General features: G+C 38.1%; 1 protein-coding gene across 1 annotated transcript in view; it reads right to left on the bottom strand.

Moving 5' to 3' along the window:
* Positions 1-23,585, bottom strand: part of cacna1eb (calcium channel, voltage-dependent, R type, alpha 1E subunit b) — a 120,765-nt gene extending 97,180 nt beyond the window's left edge. Inside the window, exons 1-3 of the mRNA XM_051876205.1 lie at positions 22,893-23,585; positions 6,316-6,422; positions 2,357-2,496 (exon numbers count right to left, since the gene is read on the bottom strand). Of these exons, the coding sequence (XP_051732165.1) occupies positions 2,357-2,496; positions 6,316-6,422; positions 22,893-23,100 (455 nt within the window). The 5' untranslated portion in view covers positions 23,101-23,585. The remainder of the gene's footprint in view (positions 1-2,356; positions 2,497-6,315; positions 6,423-22,892) is intronic.
* Positions 23,586-25,389: the final 1,804 nt, after the last annotated feature.

Here is a 25,389-nt window from a genome sequence, read left to right as displayed (position 1 = left end):
CAGAGTTTTGCTCTAACCAGCTCCAAAAAACCTGCCTGTAAGTTCCTAGTATGCCTAGTTAGACCTTGATTAGCTGGTTCAGTTGTGTTTAATTAGGGTTGGAGCTAATCTCTGCAGGACAGCGGCCCTCCAGGACCGAGATTGGACGCCCCTGGTTTAACAAGACGCTTGTTGACAGAATGTACAAAATGGAAATACTCACGGGACTTTCTGACATTTACAGATTAAGATATAACCATAAAAGTTATATGCTGAGGAAAACACATGTCAAAGGCATTAAACATCACACGCATCTGTCAAGGCAAAAGAGGACAAGACGCGGTAAATGCTTATGCGTTTGTTTGAAGCGCTTATTAATATAAAGCATTATCATGTTTTGGACAACTTGGATCATGTAACTTTCCTGCAGCAGCAGCTCACTCTGTGTCCTCCGCTATCTTTCATATGTGTTTTATCCATAGAAACGGGTTATTCACTACTGTAAAGCGGCATGACTGGCTGATGGTTTCCCGGGTACAGTGCGCAGACGCGACTAATCTATAATCAAATTCGTTGTCGATTATTTTCATTATCGAAAACAATCGATTTATATCAATTAGTTGGTGCAACCCTACTGTACTCTAATGTAGTGGTTCTAGGGATGCAATGCACTGCATATTTTGTATGTCATCTGAGAACTTGGAAGGTGTAAGATGGAACAGAGGTGAACAGAAACAGTTCATTGAGGAGGTGGCCTGCTGTTCACAACCTACTCATAAACTCAGTAGTCATGAAATGCATTTAGCCTGTAGGGCAGATAATCCGGTAGTGACTGTGTTCTAGTTTAGGAACGTGTTCCTTCCCTCCTCCAACTCAAAAGGTGCATTCCATTTGACCGTAAGTGGACTGTGAAGTGGACTTCACAGGGTATTTCGCCATCCTAAGTGAGATCCCAATCCGAAGGAAGTGAACATGTTCAGTTTGAAGGGCACTGTGAACGGCATACGGATTAAGGGAACATCGATACATCACTTTATAGGAAGTAGAGAGGAAAAATCACCCAACTGTCATCATGCACCGCGTCAACAGTCAGAACTACGATAGAGCAGAGCCGGTAAAAAAAGTTTTGAAATGGCTCTGCGATCGAGAAACTTACGTATGCATTTTGAGTATTCATAAATGTTGTTATTATACAAACGAGAGTATGAATGGTTATGGTGATGAATGTTACATTTCCATGTTCTATTGTATGAATAGGTATAACAAAGTAAAAGTGTTGAGAAGCAGCTAAGCAGCTGTCATTTTTTTATTTTACTTTATTTACCTCGGGCGGCTGCGTGTGGGAAAAGAAAGCTCACAAGATGAGACAGACCATGAATTAAGAACACATTTACACATGCATTTAACCAAATCAGAATTTTTCATATGGCATGACAGTTAGTACAGCTTCAAATCTGTTAATAGTCAATCAATAGCTGCAATATACAAGTATATAATAAACATATAAGTTTTGATTGTATTAAATACATAATTTGTCTTTTGTATATGTATTTTATATATTTTAAATTCAAAAGTAAAGTAAATTGCAATATCTATTTGTTATATCATAATATCCCCTGACTTTCTTTGATGATGTTTGCAGGGCGTTCCAAATGAGCGATTATTGTGAGCGAAGTCTATATATACTGTGTTCATATGTTATTTTTATATATACGTATAAAAATAATATGCTCACCCTATTATCTCTCCGACGGCGAGTTGACACACAAACCCGCCTCCCCTCACTCATTTCATTTGCTCCAGATGAATATTGTTGGTGTTACAGGGCATGAATTTCGGCGTAGGGTTGCGCGTATTACGTATCATTTTACTCAGTTCCACAGATTTTGTGCTCACACCCACAGTTTGTGCACATAAAGCCACCTCTCAGTACTAAATTGAGTTCTTTTTCGCTCCTTATTTCGCTTAAACAGCCAGATACACATAAAATAATGACGAGTATTCACGTAAACACAGTCAGTTATTTTTTTTAAGTGAACGAAAACAGTTGAGAAAGAAAACACATGTGTAACAGTATAATGGATCCGTGTGTCAGTTCTTAAAGTGACAGCTTCCTAATATACCTGCTGCCAAATTATGAGGTGTGTGTGTATATATGTATATATATATATATATATATTGCATGATGATGATTGCATGATATGGCAGATACACGCTATCTCTTTACAGTCCTTTCAAAACATTTTGATGGAAGTTTAATGGAAGCCATGCTTTATTATTTTACTACTGCTTTACTACTTAGTTTTAAAGCACTCACCTGTAATCTCAAACTATTCATAACAATAAAGTATTGAAAATTATTGAGGATTTCACTTACCCACTTAGCACAACAATGAAGTCCATTACATTCCAGCCATTTCTGAGATAGGAACCCTTATGAAAAACAAAACCAAGTGCCACCAGCTTGATACCAGCCTCAAAACAGAAGATCCCAATGAAATAAGGCTCTGTCTTCTCCTAATGGACCCAATGATAAAGAAACAGATAAAATGATTAAACAAAGCAAATGATAGAGAATATAAATATACAGGTGCTGGTCATATAATTAGAATATCATCAACCAGTTGATTTATTTCACTAATTCCATTCAAAAAGTGAAACTTGTATATTATATTCATTCATTACACACAGACTGATATATTTCAAATGTTTATTTCTTTTAATTTTGATTATAACTGACAACTAAGGAAAATCCCAAATTCAGTATCTCAGAAAATTAGAATATTGTGACAAGGTTCAATATTGAAGACACCTGGTGCCACACTCTAATCAGCTAATTAACTCAAAACACCTGCAGAGGCCTTTAAATGGTCTCTCAGTCTAGTTCTGTAGGCTACACAATCATGGGGAAGACTGCTGACTTGACAGTTGTCCAAAAGATGACCATTGACACCTTGCACAAGGAGGGCAAGACACAAAAGGTCATTGCAAAAGAGGCTGGCTGTTCACAGAGCTCTGTGTCCAAGCACATTAATAGAGAGGCGAAGGGAAGGAAAAGACTCTTGAACAACAGACAGCGTCAGAAGGGTCTCGCCTTGGCTAAAGACAAAAAGGACTGGACTGCTGCTGAGTGGTCCAAAGTTATGTTCTCTGATGAAAGTAAATTTTGCATTTCCTTTAGAAATCAGGGTCCCAGAGTCTGGAGGAAGAGAGGAGAGGCATACAATACACGTTGCTTGAGGTCCAGTGTAAAGTTTTCCACAGTCAGTGATGGTTTGGGGTGCCATGTCATCTGCTGGTGTTGGTCCACTGTGTTTTCTGAGGTCCAAGGTCAACGCAGCCGTATACCAGGAAGTTTTAGAGCACTTCATGCTTCCTGCTGCTGACCAACTTTATGGAGATGCAGATTTCATTTTCCAACAGGACTTGGCACCTGCACACAGTGCCAAAGCTACCAGTACCTGGTTTAAGAACCATGGTATCCCTGTTCTTAATTGGCCAGCAAACTCGCCTGACCTTAACCCCATAGAAAATCTATGGGGTATTGTGAAGAGGAAGATGCGATATGCCAGACCCAACAATGCAGAAGAGCTGAAGGCCACTATCAGAGCAACCTGGGCTCTTATAACACCTGAGCAGTGCCACAGACTGATCGACTCCATGCCACGCCGCATTGCTGCAGTAATTCAGGCAAAAGGATCCCCAACTAAGTATTGAGTGCTGTACATGCTCATACTTTTCATGTTCATACTTTTCAGTTGGCCAAGATTTCTAAAAATCCTTTCTTTGTATTGGTCTTAAGTAATATTCAAATTTTCTGAGATACTGAATTTGGGATTTTCCTTAGTTGTCAGTTATAATCATCAAAATTAAAAGAAATAAACATTTGAAATATATCAGTCTGTGTAATGAATGAATATAATATACAAGTTTCACTTTTTGAATGGAATTAGTGAAATAAATCAACTTTTTGATGATATTCTAATTATATGACCAGCACCTGTAGAAATGCCCATTCTAGTTTTGATTTTCTAATTGATGTCAAACTGCAAAGTGTTTTCTCAGTTTTAATTTTCAGAGTTAGTATTGTAAGAAAGCTTCCCTTTCGAATGGTAACTCGCACTATGTCTGAAGACACTATGGGAAATGCCTCCAGCATGACGGTGTCTGAAGCACATGATTCAAATCCTTATGTCCCTATTACTATGGATGTGGGACAATTTGGGTGGAATGCCTTTGACTCGTTGAATATGCTGGAATGTGCTGGATGGGATGCATTCGCATAATTATCTACAGAGACGGGTAAGGAGCTTGGTCTTTTCTGTTCTCTCCTGAGGGATAGTAGTTAGCGTTTACACAAATGCATTCGACTCTCGAAGGAGTTGAAGGCACACATAGCGATGCATTCATGGCTGTTCTCGCGTGATTCTTTCAGAGTTACAGAATCTGGCATTTGAATTAGCGTGATTAACTCCCAAGGGGGTCAATTGCGTGTTGTGTGCTGCGGTCACTGTGTTTTGTTCCACCCAGGCTTTACTCTCTCTGCGGCTCGGGTCCCATGGCCCCCAATGCAGTTAGACGGGATTGATCGTGGGGGTTGTAGGCGGAGCACGGCAGGAGTCGAACAGGAATATATATTTTTTTTAAGCTCCTTTTGCTAGCTTTGGTACTGCTATTTGTTTTAATTTATGTAATTCTGTGGAATTATGAGCTTTTAAATTGAGTAGTACAGTTTGGTGGCTGAGGTTGAGTATGTTGTGTCTCCTTTTGCTATAAAACAAAGCTGTTAAGGCCTCAACTCACCTTAGCTCCAGCTAGACAGTGAAACCAAGTGTGTCGGCCCTCTGTGGGCTGCTGTGGTGAGCTGTCTTTTTGCCTTGAGTGTGGTTTAGCCTCCTCTCAATCTGAGAATTGTTCGGTTGAGGCCTCTGCTCTCTATCTAGACAGTGTCATTAAGTGTGTCGGCCCTCTGTGGGCCACTGTGGTGAGTTGTCTCTAGGGTTGAGTAGGGCTGGCCTCCTCTTACTTTTTGGGAGTCTTTCTGCTGAGGCCGCCACTCATTTGAGCTGCAGTTAGACAGTAACATCAGGTGTTCGGCCCTCAGTATGGCTGCCTTGGTAAACTATCTTTGAAGTTGAGCATGGTTGGTCTCCTCTCATTATAGAGAGTCATTCTGCTTGGGCCTCCACTCACCTAAGCTCCAGTAAGACAATGAAAACAGGTGTTCGCCCTCGGTATTGCCGGCTTGATAAACTGTTTTTATGTTTAGCTGGTTGGCCTCCTCTCACTATAAGAGAGTCATTCTGCTGAGGCCTCTGCTCACTTGAGCTCTAGCTAGTCAGCGACATCAAGTTTCGGCTCTCTTGAGACCGCCTTGGTTAGCTGGTTTTCAGTTTGAGTATGGTTGGCCTTCTAGCTTGGAGAGTTGTTCTGAGGCCCCCGCTCGGGCCCTATTTTTATTTGGCTCAGAAAAGCTGACTTCGAGTCATGCAGGACTGAGCATGTCTTTTCAGCTCTCCTGGGGTCCTCAGGGGTTGAGCCATATCCCCCTAGTATAGTGACAAGGCGAGAGAACGCTTTGCCTGTATTCCCTTAAAGGTAATGCCTGGGTACTCATTCCCTATAGTGTCTTCGGATGCATGCGAGTTCCCATTCAAAAGGGAACATCGTAGGTTACGCATTTATGGTTCCCTGAGAAGAGGAACAAGACACTGCGTCTCGCTGCGATGCTTTGGGCATTCCTGGTAACGTCTCCTTCAGACAAAAAAGTTGTTGACGTGTATGATAGGTGCCCTCTTGTATTCGCAGTCGCACATGTAGCCACGCAATGGTTTGTCACCGGCCAATGACATTGTTGCATTTGAATCACTTGCTTCAGACACCATCATGCTGGAGGCATTCTCCATAGTGTCTTTGGATGCAGTGTCTCAAACCCCTTCTCAGGGAACATTCTTTTTAGAGACATATTCTCCTAACCCAGCCCAGCGAAACTAGTAGGATAAGTACAGTGTTCAGTTGTTATGATGCATTGTTTGATATTTGCTTAGTTTGTGCATAGGAAATAAGCCAAGTTTGTTAGTGTTAGTGAAGATTGAAAAACTAGACAAGTGTATGTGCTGTGAAATTGAAGATTTGTATTGTTTCATAGTTGAGTTGGTTGCCGTGTTCGGTAGGAATTGCTGTCGGTTGCCATTGGCTGAGTAACTGAATGCAGTTTATTTTGGACTCTGGGAATCAAATAATTTAAATAAAAAGTAGTATAAGTAGCAGCAAGTGTTTCGAAAGTTCAGTTATGTTTCTCTAGAATATGGATATATTTATGTTTTTAATGCTTACCAGCCTTTTGGACATAGGTGTCTTGTCCTCACCAGGAAGATGTTGCTCCAGGGATAAAACAATACAGTTGGCTATGATGGTGGCCAGGATCATATACTCAAATGGAGTAATGGCATAGAGGTCAAGGCAAATATTATATCAGAAGAAAAAGAAGAAAAAAAACCATTTCATTTATGACAAAATGAGAACTATTAAATTCAGACACAACATTCCAGCTCACATCAATGAAGACTCTTCTCTTCAAGACTCACAGACTCTACACACTATACTAAATTTTGTATAACTGCATTAATACCCTTTTCTCTTCAGTAGGGACATACACTGTATAGTGTATACATACAAATGGTTATGTATCATTGTACTCATTCTTATTAGTTGACTTGTCATTCAGAGAAGTAGCTGACCTTATAGTAATGGAGTGTTTGAGTGGATGATGTAGGTGAGAAGTGTGCATATCTTCATTGACAGATTCACAGTGGCTGCATTGTCTTGCTTTAGCGCCTGTCAGCCTAGATTAGCTTTATAGCGGTTTGCAGGAATTTTGGCTCATATGTGAACACTATAAATGAATGCTTACAGAACAAGCAAGTTATTACACTTTGCAAAATTAAACCTGGTTGTGGGGATGAATTTTCCTCCTGCTGTCCTCAAGTACAACAAGCACAACTAATGTCATGTAATCCACAACTTGTCAGCACTGACCTAACAAGTCTACACGTGGTAAAACTTAAGTTATTAGTTGATAGTTGATGCAGCCCCTAATTAGGGCTGTACGATTAACTGAAAAGTAATCAAAACCGAAATTCAGAACCAACGTAATTTTCCCATGTCGGTTATTTAGTTTTTTAATCCTGTTAATACTTTCCCCTTAAAAACATACTACCGTGTGTGTAGTCACATGACTCCGCCCCGTCCAGTCAGCGGCATGGAAGCAACATGGAGGCGAACTCAAACGCAGAGTCAACACACAGCGGCGAGCCCCAAAGTGAGATCGCTTTCACGTGCGTCTTCACTAAACTTTGTCAATTGTATGTGTTTTAAGGCTTGCCAGTTTGGACATTTAAGCGATTTTTAGACCATCAGATGTGTATTATTATTTGAGCTACTGCGCTGATGCATTTGTGGCAGACAGTAGCTGCACATCACGTGAAGATTGAGTGCACAGAGGAGTGCAGAAACTCGTCAGTGCTGTCCTGTGATTTATTACTAAAGTAGCTTAGAAAGCCAAAAGTTACAGCATATATTTTTCTACTTTCGAAGTAACTACTTACAACCCACAGTTCCACAATTAATAGGAGAGATGGTATGACTAATTCACACATGCAATCGCTCTCTCTGCATTCAAATAAATGTACTGGTACTGTGCTAATTTATCTGTAAGAAATCTGTAAGAAATGTTATGAACAAGTAGTAATATAAATTTAATTTAATGTGGTTTTCTAGATGTTTATTTTAACTGAAACGGATTAGATTAATTGGTTCTAATGCCACCACTCAAGTAGTTGGAACAACTTAATTTCTGAAAAATCAAATTAAAAAAATGATCAACATTATGTCAAGATAATTCATCAAAATGTTAAATCAAATCAATAAATCTTAATTTTTAACTTGCAACCATGAATGTATTTAAGTGGTGGTAATAGATCTCCTGAATTTTTTAGAGTGCATGGCTCAGGAATGCTAGTTAGTGAGTAAACCTTCCACATCCACATCTATAGAATGTATTCTGCCACATTAAATAAATTATCCAACAGTGTGCACCAGTTTCTGAGATATGACAACTTTTAATGAAATTGTGTTCAATCAACATATTGCATTAAGCTGGAGGAATTTGTAGCATGAACACATTTTTTTTAATTTGATTTTTCAGAAATTAAGTTGTTCCAACTATTTGAGTGGTGGTATTAGAACCAATTAATCGAATCCGTTTCAGTTAAAATAAACATCTAGAAAACCACATTAAATTGAATTTATATTACTACTTGTCACTACCATTAGTGCAGTTTTGTTCATAGCATAATGCAATGTTATTTCAAATAGCCAACCACAACCTAACCACCCACATTACTCTTCAGCACAATGATTGCCATGCACTAACCATAAAAACGTCAGCAACAGAAACTCTTTTACAAGCCAAACATAATAGCATTAAACAAGATCAAGTCTTTTCTTACTAAAAACACGTAAAAACACTTGATTTCAACATTTACTCTTATACTCTCAGCTTTATGCAAAGGATGCTGAAAACTAGAAAACCACTGCACAATTTTCAAAGTTACTACAAATTAATTAAAAAAACAATTAACAAATTTGAGTTAAAATTACAGCCAATATTAAGTTGATGTAATGATCAACATTATGTCAAGAGAATTCATCAAAATGTTAAATCAATAAATCTTAATTTTTAACTTGCAACCATGAATGTATTTAAGTGGTGGTAAGAGATCTCCTGATTTTTTTTAGAGTGCATGGCTCAGGAATGCTAGTTAGTTAGTGAGTAAACCTTCCAACATTATATGCAGGCAACACTGAGAGTCTAGAATCTCTTTCTTTATCTTTGCCATGGGGCCACTGGAAGACCAGATTAACATAAAATGTGTTCCTTATTAGAAGAGTAAATCACAATCTACAATGTTTTAAAAGTTAAAAAAAAAAATAATAATAATAAAAAAAAAAAAATAATAATAACAGCGAGATTTATATATATATATATATATATATATATATATATATATAGCCCATTCCACACTCAAGCGCACACATAAAGCTTGCCGCAAAGCACCGGTAATGAGGCCTGTTGCATGAAGCTAGTTGAACAAACTCTGAGTTTTCTCTGAGTAGGTTTGGAGTTGACAAATCCATATAAATCCAATCTGGTTTAGATTAGGCTCATTGGGCTCACAACGCTCTGTATAAACGTTCTCTGTCAACTTAGGTTTAATTCAGAGTTTGCGATTAACTCTGAAACGCGTGCATCTGAAAGTGTGACACATGCGGCTAACAGCCAATCACATGGAACATGGAGAACGTCCGTTTGATTTACTTCTCACGAGAGAGCCGCCCAATTCACTTCTCTTCTGAACATTAAGAGATAAAATATCATGAAATTAAATGCATTTACAAAGCAGGAATAAACACTGCTGCTGAAGTGAAAGTTTGAGAAGGCAACTGAAAGAAAATATCTGACTATGCAAACAAATAGGCCTTATAATTTATGTAGTTTCACAAAGATCTCAAAAGAATATATGTTTAAAGCTTTATATATTAATGCATGTATTATATTTATTTTAATTTAAAAGCAAAGTTTAATATTGTCAATTAATATAATAATTTTATGTATTACATACATACATACATAAATACATACATAACTATAATTCATATAATATAAATATAATAAATAATTTTTATTTAAAAATAATATTTTTTTTTCTTTAAAATGATTTCACTATAAACTGATTTAATTTGGAGCGAGAGATACAGAGGGAGTGGCTTTATTGCATCAGATATGTCACTTTACTCACAGCTGATTGGTCAAAAAATAGCAAGGAGACATTTTAATTGTTTATTAATAAACCCTTGTTTTATGATTCAGTGTTGGCTACAAAGATGAAGTTGACGATGCTGACTCTCATGTCCGAAATGCACGTTTAGAGAGAAGTGCACCTTTCATACAGATTACATAATCAGAGAGTATTTGTTTTCTGTTCGAATTGGTTCATTTAAAAGCAGACATTTCAAGTTATCTGTGAGGCAAGTAGCCTACCCAGGTGAAAAACATGCACTAAAATACACTTTATTTCAGTACACTTAGAACACTTTTATAATGTACTTAAAGTGCTCTATTTTTGTGCACTAATTTTGTAGTCTTTTTTAGTACTTCTTAAGATAATCTTAAGAACATCTAAGTGTACTCAACTGTGCTATTTTGAGACACCATAAATATGAACTAAAATGTGCTTTTAACATACTATCTCTGTATTAAAAAAAATAAAAATAAAATATTTAATTACCACTTGTAGTACACTTGAACCCATGTTTCATACACTTTTAAATATACTCATCAGACATAGAAAATACACTTATGAAGTATTTAAAATATAAGAATACAGTAATATATGATAAATACATACAAAATGTATTAATAATGTATTGCCCAATAGCAGTTGCCAAAAACAGCAGCAGGAAAGATAGCAAGGGTCAGATGTTGTGGGTGCAGATGGCCGAGTATTTCTTGGTAGTGCAGAGACTGCAATGGGCAAACCAGTCCTCCGACAAGAGTCCAACAGGTAATCCAAAACTGTCTCGACTGGGAATATCCAGAACAGGAACGAGAGACTCAAACACAGCCAGGACTAACGCTGCATGAACACACCAACAATCTGACAACACAGTGCAAAAAGCAGAGATATTAAGGTCACATCCACACGAAGCAAGAGCTTTCCCCTATCCGATCTTTTTTTTTTCCCTCACTCAAAAAAAACCCCAAACATTCCGTAAACACGGCGTCGTCTCAAGAAATATCTGCGTACACACGAAACCACTGAAACTGACTCAAAACGATGTATTATATATGCCACACCAGTATGTAGCGCTGTAATTCTGCCACAGAGATACACTAAAAACAGAGAAAAAGACTTGGAGCATGCGCCGTTGTTGTTGTTGTTGTTGTTGTTGCTGTTACGTGACGTAGCGGTGTCTGACTAGGGTCGAGACGTGGGGTGAAGACATTATCGTTTCACAAAATATACAGATTGGTTGTACAAACGAAAATGCAATGGTTTCATTTTCAGATTTATCCACTTTGGGACCTGGTTTCAGGCTCCCAAAACACCGGATCCGTCTGGATGAAAGGCTGATACAAAATTTTTATGTATACAGCTACACTGTAAAAAAAAAAAATCCCCGTAAAATCTCAGCTCCACAAGCTGAGAAAGTAAATACTAATATATAGAAGGTGCACACAGTGTCATTCACACAAACACTAAACACCATCATGGTAACACATGAAATTTGAAAAGTGCAATAAACATTAATTTAACAACATTATCCCCCAGTTTCACAAACAAGGCTTAAGCTAGTCCTAGACTAAAATGCATGTTTGAACTGTTTCAACTGAAACTTGCACTGAGATAACTTAAAATATGTCATTGCAATTGTTTTGTCTCAAGATGCACATCAGTAATATTTTTTTTTTAAGACACGTTTATAAAATATACTTAAATGCCCTAATTGAACTAAGGCCTAATCCTGGCTTAGCCTAAGCCCTGTCTGTGAAACCGGGCCTAGATGTACAGTATCTCACAGAAGTGAGTACACCCCTCACATTTTTGTAAATATTTTATTATATCTTTTCATGGGACAACACTGAAGAAATGACACTTTGCTACAATGTAAAGTAGTGAGTGTACAGCTTGTATAACAGTGTAAATTCGCTGTCCCCTCAAAATAACTCGACACAGAGCCATTAATGTCTAAACCGCTGGCCACAAAATTGAGGACACTCCTAAGTGAAAATGTCCAAATTGGGCCCAAAGTGTCAATATTTTGTGTGGCCACCATTATTTTCCAGCACTGCCTTAACCCTCTTGGGCATGGAGTTCACCAGAGCTTCACAGGTTGCCACTGGAGTCCTCTTCCACTCCTCCATGACAACATTACGGAGCTGGTGGATGTTAGAGACCTTGCGCTCCTCCACCTTGCATTTGAGGATGCCCCACAGATACTCAATAGGGTTTAGGTCTGGAGACATGCTTGGCCAGTCTATCACCTTTACCCTCAGCTTCTTTAGCAAGGCAGTGGTCGTCTTGGAGGTGTGTTTGGGGTCCTGCGGCCCAGTCTCCGAAGGGAGGGGATCATGCTCTGCTTCAGTATGTCACAGTACATGCTGGCATTCATGGTTCCCTCAATGAACTGTAGCTCCCCAGTGCAAGCAGCACTCATGCAGCCCCAGACCATGACGCTCCCACCACCATGCTTGACTGTAGGCAAGACACACTCGTCTTTGTACTCCTCACCTGGTTGCCGCCACACACGCTTGATACCAACTGAACCAAATAAGTTTATCTTGGTCTCATCAGACCACAGGACATGGTTCCAGTAATCCATGTCCTTAGTCTGCTTGTCTTCAGCAAACTGTTTGCGGGCTTTCTTGTGCATCATCTTTAGAAGAGGCTTCCTTCTGGGACGACAGCCATGCAGACCAATTTGATGCAGTGTGAGGCGTATGGTCTGAGCACTGACAGGCTGACCTCCCACCCCTTCAACCTCTGCAGCAATGCTGGCAGCACTCATACATCTATTTCCCAAACACAACCTCTGGAGATGACGCTGAGCACGTGCATTCAAGTTCTTTGGTCGACCATGGCAAGGCCTGTTCTGAGTGGAACCTGTCCTGTTAAACCGCTGTATGGTCTTGGCCCCCGTGCTGCAGCTCAGTTTCAGGGTCTTGGCAATCTTCTTTTAGCCTACACATCTTTATGTAGAGCAACAATTCTTTTTTTCAGATCCTGAGAGAGTTCTTTGCCATGAGGTGCCATGTTGAACTTCCAGTGACCCAGTATGAGAGAATGACAGCGATAACACCAAATTTAACACACCTGCTCCCCATTCACACCTGAGACCTTGTAACACTAATGAGTCACATGACACAGGGGAGAGAAAATGGCTAATTGGGCCCAATTTGGACATTTTCACTTAGGGGTGTCCTCACTTTTGTGGTCAGTGGTTTAGACATTAATGGCTGTGTGTTGAGTTATTTTGAGGAGACAGCAAATTTACACTGCTATACAAGCTGTACACTCACTACTTTACATTGTAGCAAAGTGTCATTTCTTCAGTTTTGTCACATGAAAAGATATAATAAAATATTTACAAAAATGTGAGGGGTGTACGCACTTCTGTGAGATACTGTAACATAAAACCCTAATGTAACTGATTAGAAGAAAAACTAAGAAGAATCATAGTTATTAAAAAAAAAAAAAAAAAAACATCAAATGTGAAGTGTCACCCAGGGAATTGTGGGAATGTCAATTTACGTTTTTTCACTCTAATTAACAAACCCGATTCCAAAAAAGTTGGGACACTGTACAAATTGTGAATAAAAAAGGAATGCAATGATGTGGAAGTTTCAAATTTCAAAATTTTATTCAGAATACAACATAGATGACATATCAAATGTTTAAACTGAGAAAATGTATCATTTTAAGGGAAAAATAAGTTGATTTTAAATTTCATGGCATCAACACATCTCAAAAAACTTGGGACAAGGCCATGTTTACCACTGTGGCATCCCCTCTTCTTTTTATAACAGTCTGCAAACGTCTGGGGACTAAGGAGACAAGTTGCTCAAGATTAGGAATAGGAATGTTGTCCCATTCTTGTCTAATACAGGCTTCTAGTTGCTCAACTGTCTTAGGTCTTCTTTGTCGCATCTTCCTCTTTATGATGCGCCAAATGTTTTCTATGGGTGAAAGATCTGGACTGCAGGCTGGCCATTTCAGTACCCGGATCCTCCTTCTACGCAGCCATGATGTTGTAATTGATGCAGTATGTGGTCTGGCATTGTCATGTTGGAAAATGCAAGGTCTTCCCTGAAAGAGACGACATCTGGATGGGAGCATATGTTGTTCTAGAACTTGGATATACCTTTCAGCATTGATGGTGCCTTTCCAGATGTGTAAGCTGCCCGTGCCACACGCACTCATGCAACCCCATACCATCAGAGATGCAGGCTTCTGAACTGAGTGCTGATAACAACTTGGGTTGTCCTTGTCCTCTTTAGTCCGGATGACATGGCGTCCCAGTTTTCTAAAAAGAACTTCAAATTTTGATTCGTCTGACCACAGAACAGTTTTCCACTTTGCCACAGTCCATTTTAAATGAGCCTTGGCCCAGAGAAAACGCCTGCGCTTCTGGATCATGTTTAGATATGGCTTCTTTTTTGACCTATAGAGTTTTAGGCGGCAACGGGGAATGGCACGGTGGATTGTGTTCACCAACAATGTTTTCTGGAAGTATTCCTGAGCCCATGTTGTGATTTCCATTACAGTAGCATTCCTGTATGTGATGCAGTGCCGTCTAAGGGCCCGAAGATCACGGGCATCCAGTATGGTTTTCCGGCCTTGACCCTTATGCACAGAGATTGTTCCAGATTCTCTGAATCTTTGGATGATATTATGCACTGTAGATGATGATAACTTCAAACTCTTTGCAATTTTTCTCTGAGAAACTCCTTTCTGATATTGCTCCACTATTTTTCGCCACAGCATTGGGGGAATTGGTGATCCTCTGCCCATCTTGACTTCTGAGAGACATTGCCACTCTGAGAGGCTCTTTTTATACCCAATCATGTTGCCAGTTGACCTAATAAGTTGCAAATTGGTCCTCCAGCTATTCCTTATATGTACATTTAACTTTTCCGGCCTCTTATTGCTACCTGTCCCAACTTTTTTGGAATGTGTAGCTCTCATGAAATCCAAAATGAGCCAATATTTGGCATGACATTTCAAAATGTCTCACTTTCAACATTTGATATGTTATCTATATTCTATTGTGAATAAAATATAAGTTTGTGAGATTTGTAAATTATTGCATTCCTTTTTTATTCACAATTTGTACAGTGTCCCAACTTTTTTGGAATCGGGTTTGTATACAATGACTTATTTTTCACTTCCGAAAAAAAAAAGTTTCGGTTCATTTTTGTGACACGCTCCAGTTCACAGAGCAGAAAGCGTATCCTGTATGTTTTCTTCATTTTACAACATCACAACATTTTGTAGTCATTGTGAGTTCTTACAAATAAAAATAGACCCTTAACAGTTTTGAATGATGTATTACTCTCAAAACCAAAAATCACTGAGTATTTTAAGTTGTTTCTGCTGTTATCAGATAAAAAATGCAAGTGATCGCGCAAGTGCCTCCTTGTCATGCAGTAAACATGCTAATACTTCCACACTCCCCATAAACACTTGGATCTGTGGCTAATAATAGCGCACATTTACCTAGGTTAGCGTTAAAGTGAGCGGCCATGTAAAGCTGCTGCCACAATGATAGTGATAATGCAAGCACAACTTGGACAAAAGCACCTGGGACCCTGGTAGGGGATCCAAGTCTAGTTCGTAGAACCTCACAAATGTGTGCATAGAGGATGAGCCTGTTGCATCACACATGTCTTATAGGGTTAGCCCTGACAAAAAGGCTTTTGAAGCCACCATACTCCTAGTTAAATGAGCTCTGACATAGGTGAAGGCTGTCCGGATGCTTCATATACAAGAGAGATGCAAGCCTTTACTATCTACTTGCTCGTTCTCTGCTTGAATGCTGGGGCCCCTTTCCTAGGTGACCCAAAGCAAACAAACAACTGTTCAATCTTACAGGGCAACTCTGTGAACGTAGGTACTGTTCACTTGCAGAGCGCAAGCTTCTGGAGGTTGCACAAGTCTTAAGTAGTGGGTTTAGGTAGAGTGGCGCAGATCCAGTGGTTGTCTTGTAGGCAAACATCAGAGCCTTGAATTTGATGCAAACGGCTATTGTGATACATTTATTGTGATACAAGCTAAGATCAGTAGTAGGGCTGTCACAATAACCGCATTATTGCAATACCGTGATACTGACAAGCTAACCACAGAGGAATGCAAGCAACCACAGCAACCGCAATATTCGCATTTTCTGAGAATAACACATCTAACTTCTCCAAGAAGTTACCTAGCTGACCTGGGCTATGATAAACAACTACAAAATAGATTTTAGCGGGGTGGGTGATAGTAATTGCATGCAATTGAAATGAGCTATTGCCACAAAGATATGGTAAAGGATTGAATTTGCATTCATTGGAGATAAGCAGACCAGTACCACCACCCCTTCCGTCAGGTGAGGGGTGTGGGAAAAAGTGAAATTATGTGGAGACCTGAATGAGTAGCGATAGATGTAATGTAGTCTGCTTTGTTTACAGCAGATTGGCAATTCCAAAAAAAGACCAATAGGAAAAGAAAGTAATGTACTAGAGGATATAGGTAAAATATGCAGGTTTTTAGGACTGCACTGCCTTCAATGTGTGGCATGGTATTTACGAGTGTTAGTAATAGTAGGAATTTGGAAGCACATTAATGTTGCAGATCACACAAACTAACAGTACTAGAATAAGCTGTATAAAAGAGGAACTCCCTAGCAAAACCTAGCAAACACATTTGTTTTTTTTTTTTTTTTTTTTTTTGTCGAATACATCCATATTGAAAGGTGCAGCCTAGAAATTGGAAATTGGAAGTAGTATCTCAGGTAGGCAAAAATGCATGAGACGTATTGTGATAATACAATATCAGCATTCACAGACTGAATTCTGACAGCATTTGATTAGAGGACCACCAAAGCCAAAAATCATTTAGGTATTTTGCTCTGGAATTTTTACAAAGGTTGTGTAAGAAAAACACTAACTATTTAAGCCATTTTTGATAATGTCATGTTATTCCACATTTTGTCTGTGTTTGAGTTGGACTCTTAGTTGGTATTTTATTGTATCATTGTTTCCTGTTCTGCTTCCTTTGCATTTGTTACTATGCTTATTCATTGTTTGATTAATGTGATCCACATGTTTCTCGTTTCCTTCCTTTGTTTTTGTTGGTATATATTGAGTATGTTTTCTGTTCGTCTTTGTTCCGATTTCATCTATGTATGGTGGTAGTTCTGTTCATGATTTTCGAGAATTCTGGGACTCCTGAGTATTTGATTTGATAATTTTGTTATTTTGAGTTTTTTAATGCCGCAGTCCTTAACTTTTTTTGGTAAAAATGATCCAAAATCATTTTTTGAGCAAGTGCATAACCGGCCAGTGTTCAAAACTATCTACTTACCATGCTCAACATTTAAGACATTAAAAGGTCTTGCGCCTCCATATCTGTCTGATCTACTCTACTCCTACTCTCCTGCCCGGTCCCTCTATTTAATATGTATTTTGGATAATGTGGCTATATGTGGCCTTAGGTGTTTGTGCTATACAATACATTGCACACCCACATACACAATACAATGTAAAGCGACCTTGAGCTATGGAAAGGGGTTATATAAATAAAACTTCTTCTTCTTAGCCTTATTCACAATGATAATGTTTTCTAATTAGACTGGTACTGGTATGTTTCTGCGGGAAATTCAAGCATTCCACCATTTGTCTTTGTGTCACTACGTCACGTCTGTTTACATAAAGAAGAAGTCCCAGCTAGTAGGCTATATCACATGTGAGGATGCTGCAGGTGGCGAATCATTTATAGCCTTTTCTCACAGCAGCTGGAATAATTAAACTTATCATTTTGATGGTGGATTGTAATCCAGAAAGGTCCAAATGACAATCATCAGTGACAACTGGAGATTCACCCGTAGTCAAAAGCAAAAGACTTCGGACTGCGGAGTGGCTACATAAATTGAAATCTATATGTAACACTAACACCCACTAAATACATGTAGTCATGCAATGCAGATGTTGTTAAAATTAACAATTTGAGAAAAAAGTATAACAATAATAATAATTTGCACGGTTTGATGTGATATGAGCTAAGCGATCGGAAGATTCAATCACCATTGGTAGCACGATTTATTGTAATGCTTTTTTTCTTAGTTGGTCAGAAAAAAAAAAAAATAAACAATATTCAGATGGCGATAAAATCACCAACTAGCTCACGTGAGAATATCCAATGATTTTTTACCACTGCAAATCAAAATTCATGAAAATTCATATTCATTCATGTTCTCTAAAGCTTGTTTGAGGGGGTGATCAAAGGGTAATCCTCAATCCTCATTGTGTCCAGTGACATCACCAAATAAAATAGCTTCAAAAGCGAACAAAGCATGGTTTTGGTTGTGTGTGCTGGGACAAGCATCACTTTTCCTTGCAGCCACAAAAAAAAAAAAAAAAAAAGCATTATAAAATAATAAGCATAGTAATATCAGTTCAGTCAGGGATGCAGTAACCTAGAATTTTCAGCTTTTTTATTTCTGGCATCTCTCTAGCAATGAGGGTTGCCATGGCAACCAGCATTCAACAGTTAACCTCCTCCAGGGAGGGTTGGCTGAGTTTTGCTCACCTGAGAAACATTCAAACATTATCTCAAATGCTGCTTGTAATGGATTTTCAGGCTCAAGTATGGAAAACAGGTGCAATCCTCATAAGCACGTGCAGTGACCTGAAATCAGTTCCTGCTGATTGGATTGGTAGCTGACTCTTGTGAATTTAATTAATCAAATTTAAAGGAAGTTTTCAGGAAACATGAAATATATCATTTGTTGTGTGACATAGTGGCTAAATGTTCAACAAGTTGTCACCTTGGAATTATAAGGTTCTGACATTTTTGTCAAAATTGAGTTATTCACATATTCTTATTCTGTGACAATCTATTTACATTATGTGATGTTTCTTTTTTTTAAGTTGTGTACATTTTGGGACTTTTTTTTTAGAAAACAAAAAGGTTCTATCTACAAAGTTTAACTCTAACTTGGTTCTATACTGTTCTATATGTGAACCAATCAGCACTTCGAATGCACACACGAGGACCAATCAGGATCAGCTTTCTTTGTCATGTCGCCGGACTGCTCCGTGACAGTGGGAAAAGAGAGCAGAAAACGCAAAATCAGTTAAGACTAAATGCCACGCAACACGATGCTTATTAAAAACCTCATGGTCAGCTGTTTTATTTATGATCTTGTCAATGACAGCAGCCCAAATTCCAGGGAATTTCAGTCTTTTGTGTGTGTGTGTTTTGCTTTAGCTATTGCTGAGGAGTTATTTTCATAGTTAGACACCACAGTAGCCAGCAGCACTATTAAGAGGGTAGGTATATTTGCTTTTATTCCAGTCACGTCGTTGTCATACAAGGGAGGCTATGTTTAGTATTTCAGCTATGCTGATGTCTAGAGAGAAAGCCATTTTACCTGTCCCACTTTCTGTGGAATAAAGTCCTAGGTCAGATGAGTTACAGTAGCTGCTTTCTGTAGTTTAAGGAAACTTAAACTTAAAAGGTTCCTGCAATAATGTGTTAAATTACCCACCATATTCCTACCTAAATTTGCACTGGACAAAATATTTAGCACTGCCTTTTATGCTTAACTTAAACAAGAAAAAAAAAATATTCATTCTAAAATATGAAATTAATGTCATAGAAAGCTTTACATTTAACTTTCTCATGCATGTCAACACATTGTTACAACACTAATTTTGTTTTAAAACGAATTATAAGTAAACTGTTTGTTTTTCTTGAAAATTATTCCTTCAATTAATGTTTTGCAAGATAGAACTATAATTCCAAGCGAAAAGTTTTTTTTTTTTTTTTTTTTTTTTTAATTAGAAGGTACTGTCTGCATTTGACCCATTCCAAAAATCTCCATTTACAAATTTTCATGCATGAATTGTTCCCCATATAATTTTTGCTATATGAAATGCAAAAACTTTGAAGCTCAATATCTCAAAACTGCTCAGAATGCAGATAGAACCTTATAATTCCAAGGTGACAAAGTGTTGAAAAGTACAAGTAATGAAAGCCATGCTATAGAGTACACTGAAATGATGGGCTTATACATGAACAAGCAACATAAACTAAATCAGGGTGACAAGTACTATAAGTTTAGCATTTGAAAAATAGTAGTCAGCATGTCTAATAAACCAAATAATTTCCTCATAAATATATGTCTGTTTAATAAATAATGTAAAAAAAACAAAAAAAACAAAAAAAAACATAGACCCCAATACATGTAGACTATATAATATGCTGGACAAAGAGTAATAAACAAACTCTACAGAATGGCTTGTATTTGAGTGTAATAGCAGTGTCTTGGGTTCTGTCCTACCATTGCATTGCTAGGAAAAGACATTTGCAGTTTATTTTCCCAAACACAATCTCAGAGGCTTTGTTATAATCTTTATGACATTCTGACTATAGCCTGGAGAAAAGTTTTTATTCACAGTCAGAACATTCTCTTTTTAGAAGACCTGATAGATTTGTTAAATACCAACTTTGTCTCAGATATTTCTCTAAAATTCCTAAAAAAATAGATAAATGAGAGAATTGTTGCCATACAGTAAGAGTGTAGAGCTATAAAAATGAATGTGGATAGCTTTAACGGTTTTGTCGTTTCTTATTATTATGTACATGTATTCCAACTTCCAGTATTCCAATATGTATTTCTGCCCAGTTAAAGAATACATGCACATATGAACCCAGAAAGCAAACACTATTTTGCATAATACAATGTTATGAACATAGTTCTTTATTTGTAAACTAATACAGTTTGCATAACCATCTCCAGAAGAATGGCTTTTCTGACATAATAAACTTCCTTGGTAGTTCACCTGGTACAGAAATGCACTTGCTAAAATATCATGGTTGCTTCAGCAAATGCATTTTTATGTCATGTTTTCCTTTGTTAACACTATTGGTTAGGTTTAGTGTTGGTGGTACATTCTTTTCAAAAGGGATAGAGCATTAACCTTGTAGTGCCACTCACCGGACATTTGATTTCTGAACTACTACAGTGGCTGTACAACAACCAACATTAATTCACTTTTATCTGTTTTGGATACAACTTTTAGTGCCACACAATGGACATTTAACTTTGAAAGTGTCGCGAAACATGCAAGAAGCAGTGTAATATAATTTAGCAAAAAAATGTCGCCACGGGCACATTTATCCAATGAGACTAAGTTGCATTTTTGCTGCTCTCAAAACATTGCCTGAAATTGGACTGGCTCATTTAAAGTCATTTGGAATCTTCTGGCACATATTAATATTGCATTGTGGCTGAGTGGTTCACCATGTACTATGGAAATGGTAGATGGCAATCACTTTTTCCCTCTTAGTTTTGCCCAAGGATACCAGCTTTCTCACCTCATGTTCATAGCTCATGTCCATACTCATGCCTACCATGAACTCTGAATCAGCATCCATATCTGCTACAGATGAGGTCATGTCCATCTAAGACTAAACCTGTATACTGCCAGTGCCCAAGCTGCTCGCATCTTCCGCAAACCGTAAGCAGAAACTCACACTAAGTTCTTGCGTTTCTCTCATAGAGACCACCCATATCCCGAGTCATATTATGGCTACCAGTCCAGAGTCCAATTCATTCTCTGTTCTCCAGAATGCTTATGAGTTCCCTGAGGCCAGTTATGTCCCTGGGTTCCATGTCACAGCTCTTGTCTCAAGTGAAGTGAGAGTAGCCCTGGTTCCAGTGCCTGCCACATCTACACATTCTCATGCACCTACCATGTCCACCCATGCTTCTCTTTCAGCCACACCAAGCCTTGTTCCCAAGTGTATCTCCCCTGGCCATGCAGCCAGTGTGGATCACTATCCAGCACCACCACAAGGTCACAATCCAAGTCAACCACAGTCCTACATCCCAGGTTCACCACAGCCACAAGGTCATAAAACTGTGATCAGGTCCACTTTAGTATCACAGTCACAGCCCAGTGTCCAGTTGCAACAAACCCAGATCATAGCTGTTATCATCCACTATCATTGAGCCATTATTGAGTATGAATTGCCATTATTTAGTTGTATAAAGCTTAGGATGTTATGCAATGTTTTGACCATATGGAATCCGCCCCTTTGGAAGAGGCTCTGTAGCTGTTTGGTTGATTGATGCTTTCATGCTCTTGTATTCTTGTCTTTTTGTTGCAATATTTGTCATGTCTTTATTTTGAAGATCTGTTCTTTAGCATGAAAATGTATTCAGGTGTGTTTTGTCATTGGTTAACTAGTCTCGGTTAGTCCTTAGGTCTTGCTGAATAATCTAGTCTTGTTGTTGAATATGAATTCATGCAAACCATGACAAAGAACTACACACATGCAATCTGTATTTCTTTGTATGCTGAATTAATCCATGTTCATTCTTAAAAGTTTTGAGATATGTTTTCCACATTTACAGTCTTATTGGTCTTAGAAGAATGAGAAATTTTTGAGTTTGTATTTAATTGTCTACTTTTTGATTGGAGGCTTTGGTGTCTTGGCAAATATGACACATGTGAGAAAAATCTAAGAACCTAAAAGCCTCTTTTCTATTAAACTCATTGTTTTAATCTCATATTGGCTAAATTGACCTTGATCTTGTGTAATGGAAAGAAAATAAATCCAAATGTTTTAATGTAGTCTCAAGCAGTTCTGACTATGAACTATGGCAACAGTTTTGTATTTACACTGTTACACCCCAGGAGGGAAGAGTGTCTAGCACTTAAGTCTTAAATTTCTTAATGGTAGAGATGCAAACCATCATGCTGAATCCAATAAAAGATCATAATCTAAATCTACAAAAAAAACAAAACAAAAAAATGATTGTGCCTTTTAATACAGAACTTGATGTTTTGCCAGCATTTGATTATTGTATTTTTTAATTCTTTCTTTCTTTCTGGCTTTACTAAATGTGACTGAAATGGTTTCGCCAAATGCCTGACAGTAAAAGGACAGCCAACTGCAATCAAAAGCATTAAATAAGTAAAAAAAACAACAACAACCATCAAACAGGTAAATAAATCTGTGATAATTGCATGCGATTTGTAATTCTATCGTTCGTAAAAGAAGAAAAGCTCATTAAAGGATATGGCCACTCTATAATCCTCTTTGCATATTTTCTTATGATATTATTCTCAGCGAAGATAAAGAGAGACCTGTTGACGGTGAGACAGTTGTGTTTGGCTGGGATGGGGTTGTACAGAGCCATGGTCCGAGCCCGTTTTATCTCCCCTGCGGACTCACTCTCTGCCTTCCCCTCAGCGCTCATCTCCTTAGGCATGTCTTCAGACTGATCCATATCTCAAGATCTGGAATAATCAATCCCAGCTTTCATAGAAGATCCCGGCTTTACTCCATTCTTCTAATGGCAAATCAACTTGAAGAATATTGCACGATGTTTGCTCAGTTCTGCCTGTTGCACTCCGTAAAGGAACTTTTTTTGTGGGAAAAAAAAAAAAAATGTTTTAAAAAATACAGTCCTGTTTATCAGAAGGCTGCATGTCTTTTTCGAAGCATTGTATCCTTTTCTTGTTAGTGGCCTGTTGGAAAGACTGCCATTTCTGTCTTGTCAAAGATCATGAAATCCTTTTAAAATGTCCAAAAATGACACTTTTAAATCCCTGCTGATTCTTCTCAGGCTATTAAATGAAATTCTGGCAAAACCCAGCCCATTTTTCTCCGATGCCAGTCAAATACTTGATGCGCAGATGAACAGTGTAATGCAGTACAGTTTGTAATACCTGTTACACTGGTACTGTGATCTATAACAGTGAATGTGGTCTTTTACCATCACATATTGCCTCATCTCTCGCACTCACCCGCCCCCATTTCTCACTCGCTCTCGCTCTCTCTCTCTCTGCCCCAGTGCTCCCCCTCCCACACACACACACACACACACACACACACACACTCATACACGCACTATGGGAAATCAGGACATAGGAAAACTGGTTACCATGGAAATGTATTTTACATTTTTTAATGTGATTGTGTGAGTGGCTTATCATTTAGTTTGTCAGATGATGAACTGAAACAGATTTGTAGCACCGTTAAGGCATCTATACAGAGTTAGTGCAAACCTCAACAATGAATAATCTCTCTCATTTGTTCATGAGTGGTAATGTACCTTTCCCAATAATTCACTTTCCAAGCACTGGGAATTACTGTAAAATAGCTAAATAATATTAAAATATTGAATGGATAAAATGAGAAATAGCCTGTTATTTTATCCGATTCTGAAGAGGTATACCTTTATAAGAGGTACCCTTCTAGTAAATGTTGGTCTCACACAGGCATAATAAATATCTGACTTGATTCACAGTATATGTAAATAAATATGGAAAAGTGTGCATTTATTTTTGCTCATCTTACCCTGGAACAGCTGTAAGTGTCACAGTAGCTTGGCAATGACTTTGTCAGGAACACAGGATTGAACAGGCTACAAAAATGTAGGTTAAATTCAGGCTTTTGGCAACATTAGCATTTGCACAGCTTGTACTTTTCCAGTGTCTTCCATTGTACTGTTTGCTATTCAAACTGTGACAGTCTTCCCTCAAAGTCTAAGCTTAAATTTATCATAATGCCTATCTCCCATTTTAGCACTGATGATTCTGACAACATTTATATTTATATTGTGTTAGTGACAGCCTGCAGAGGACATTTCCATTTCAGAACTACTGAACTATTTAAATCACAAACAATGCATCTATTTCTTAATGTTAAGTGTTTACTAATCAGAATGTTGTACTTTTGGTCTATGCAGTATTTTGGTTTATTTACTGTACTTGATACTTAACTTCTTCTCAAAACAAAATGAACTGTGATTGACTGCTTTTACATGTTGGTCAGATTGTTCTTGGCCAAAATTAAAATAAACTTCACAACAATAGACATGTTTGGTTGCATGAGACTATATCTACACCATTTACACTGTTATATTTGCAGATTTAGCCGATAATGAGTCCTCAGTGTTTCAAACAGTACAACAATGAAATGATACGCAGAACTAATAACTTTAACTTTGACACAGATATCAAGTCCTGACTTCCGGGAGTGAATGCTGGAGCATCCTAGCTGCCGCTGTTCTCTGGCGACTATTGTTTTAATCTTTTTTTTAAACTTATTTTAGTAGCTGACTTTTAAGCTGAAACGAATTTGGCTCATGTTTTTAAAACTATAAGCACTTATCTCTGGAAATATCGAACTATATCTGGTCAATTCTGCAGTTACACAGAGCGGATATCAGCACCGTGTTTGGTTGACTGTTTCGTCATCAATTTGCTGGTTCCCACGGTGATCGCCAGCTGGGTCAGTTAATAATGAGGATCTACGCGATGTTTCCATGGAGCATCTTGAACTGGATGATTCTATCTATAATTTGCCAGCCTGCTGCATCAGTACTTCAATATACAATGGAAGAACTTCTTCAGCTGCATTTTAATCGCTTTGAGTCTACTCCGGATCTCCATTTCTACACAGACATTTTTAAGCCTCGTCGAACATACATTCACCACGGGTCAAGACGGAATTACAAGTTTGATGATTCGAACTCAATACGTCCTTCTGGTCATCCTCTTCGCGTCTGACA

Source organism: Ctenopharyngodon idella, chromosome 2 (assembly GCF_019924925.1).
Source record: "Ctenopharyngodon idella isolate HZGC_01 chromosome 2, HZGC01, whole genome shotgun sequence".
In the NCBI taxonomy this organism is placed as follows: domain Eukaryota; kingdom Metazoa; phylum Chordata; class Actinopteri; order Cypriniformes; family Xenocyprididae; genus Ctenopharyngodon; species Ctenopharyngodon idella.
Note: the sequence above shows the minus strand (reverse complement) of the source record. Positions and strands in the feature narration are given on the sequence as shown.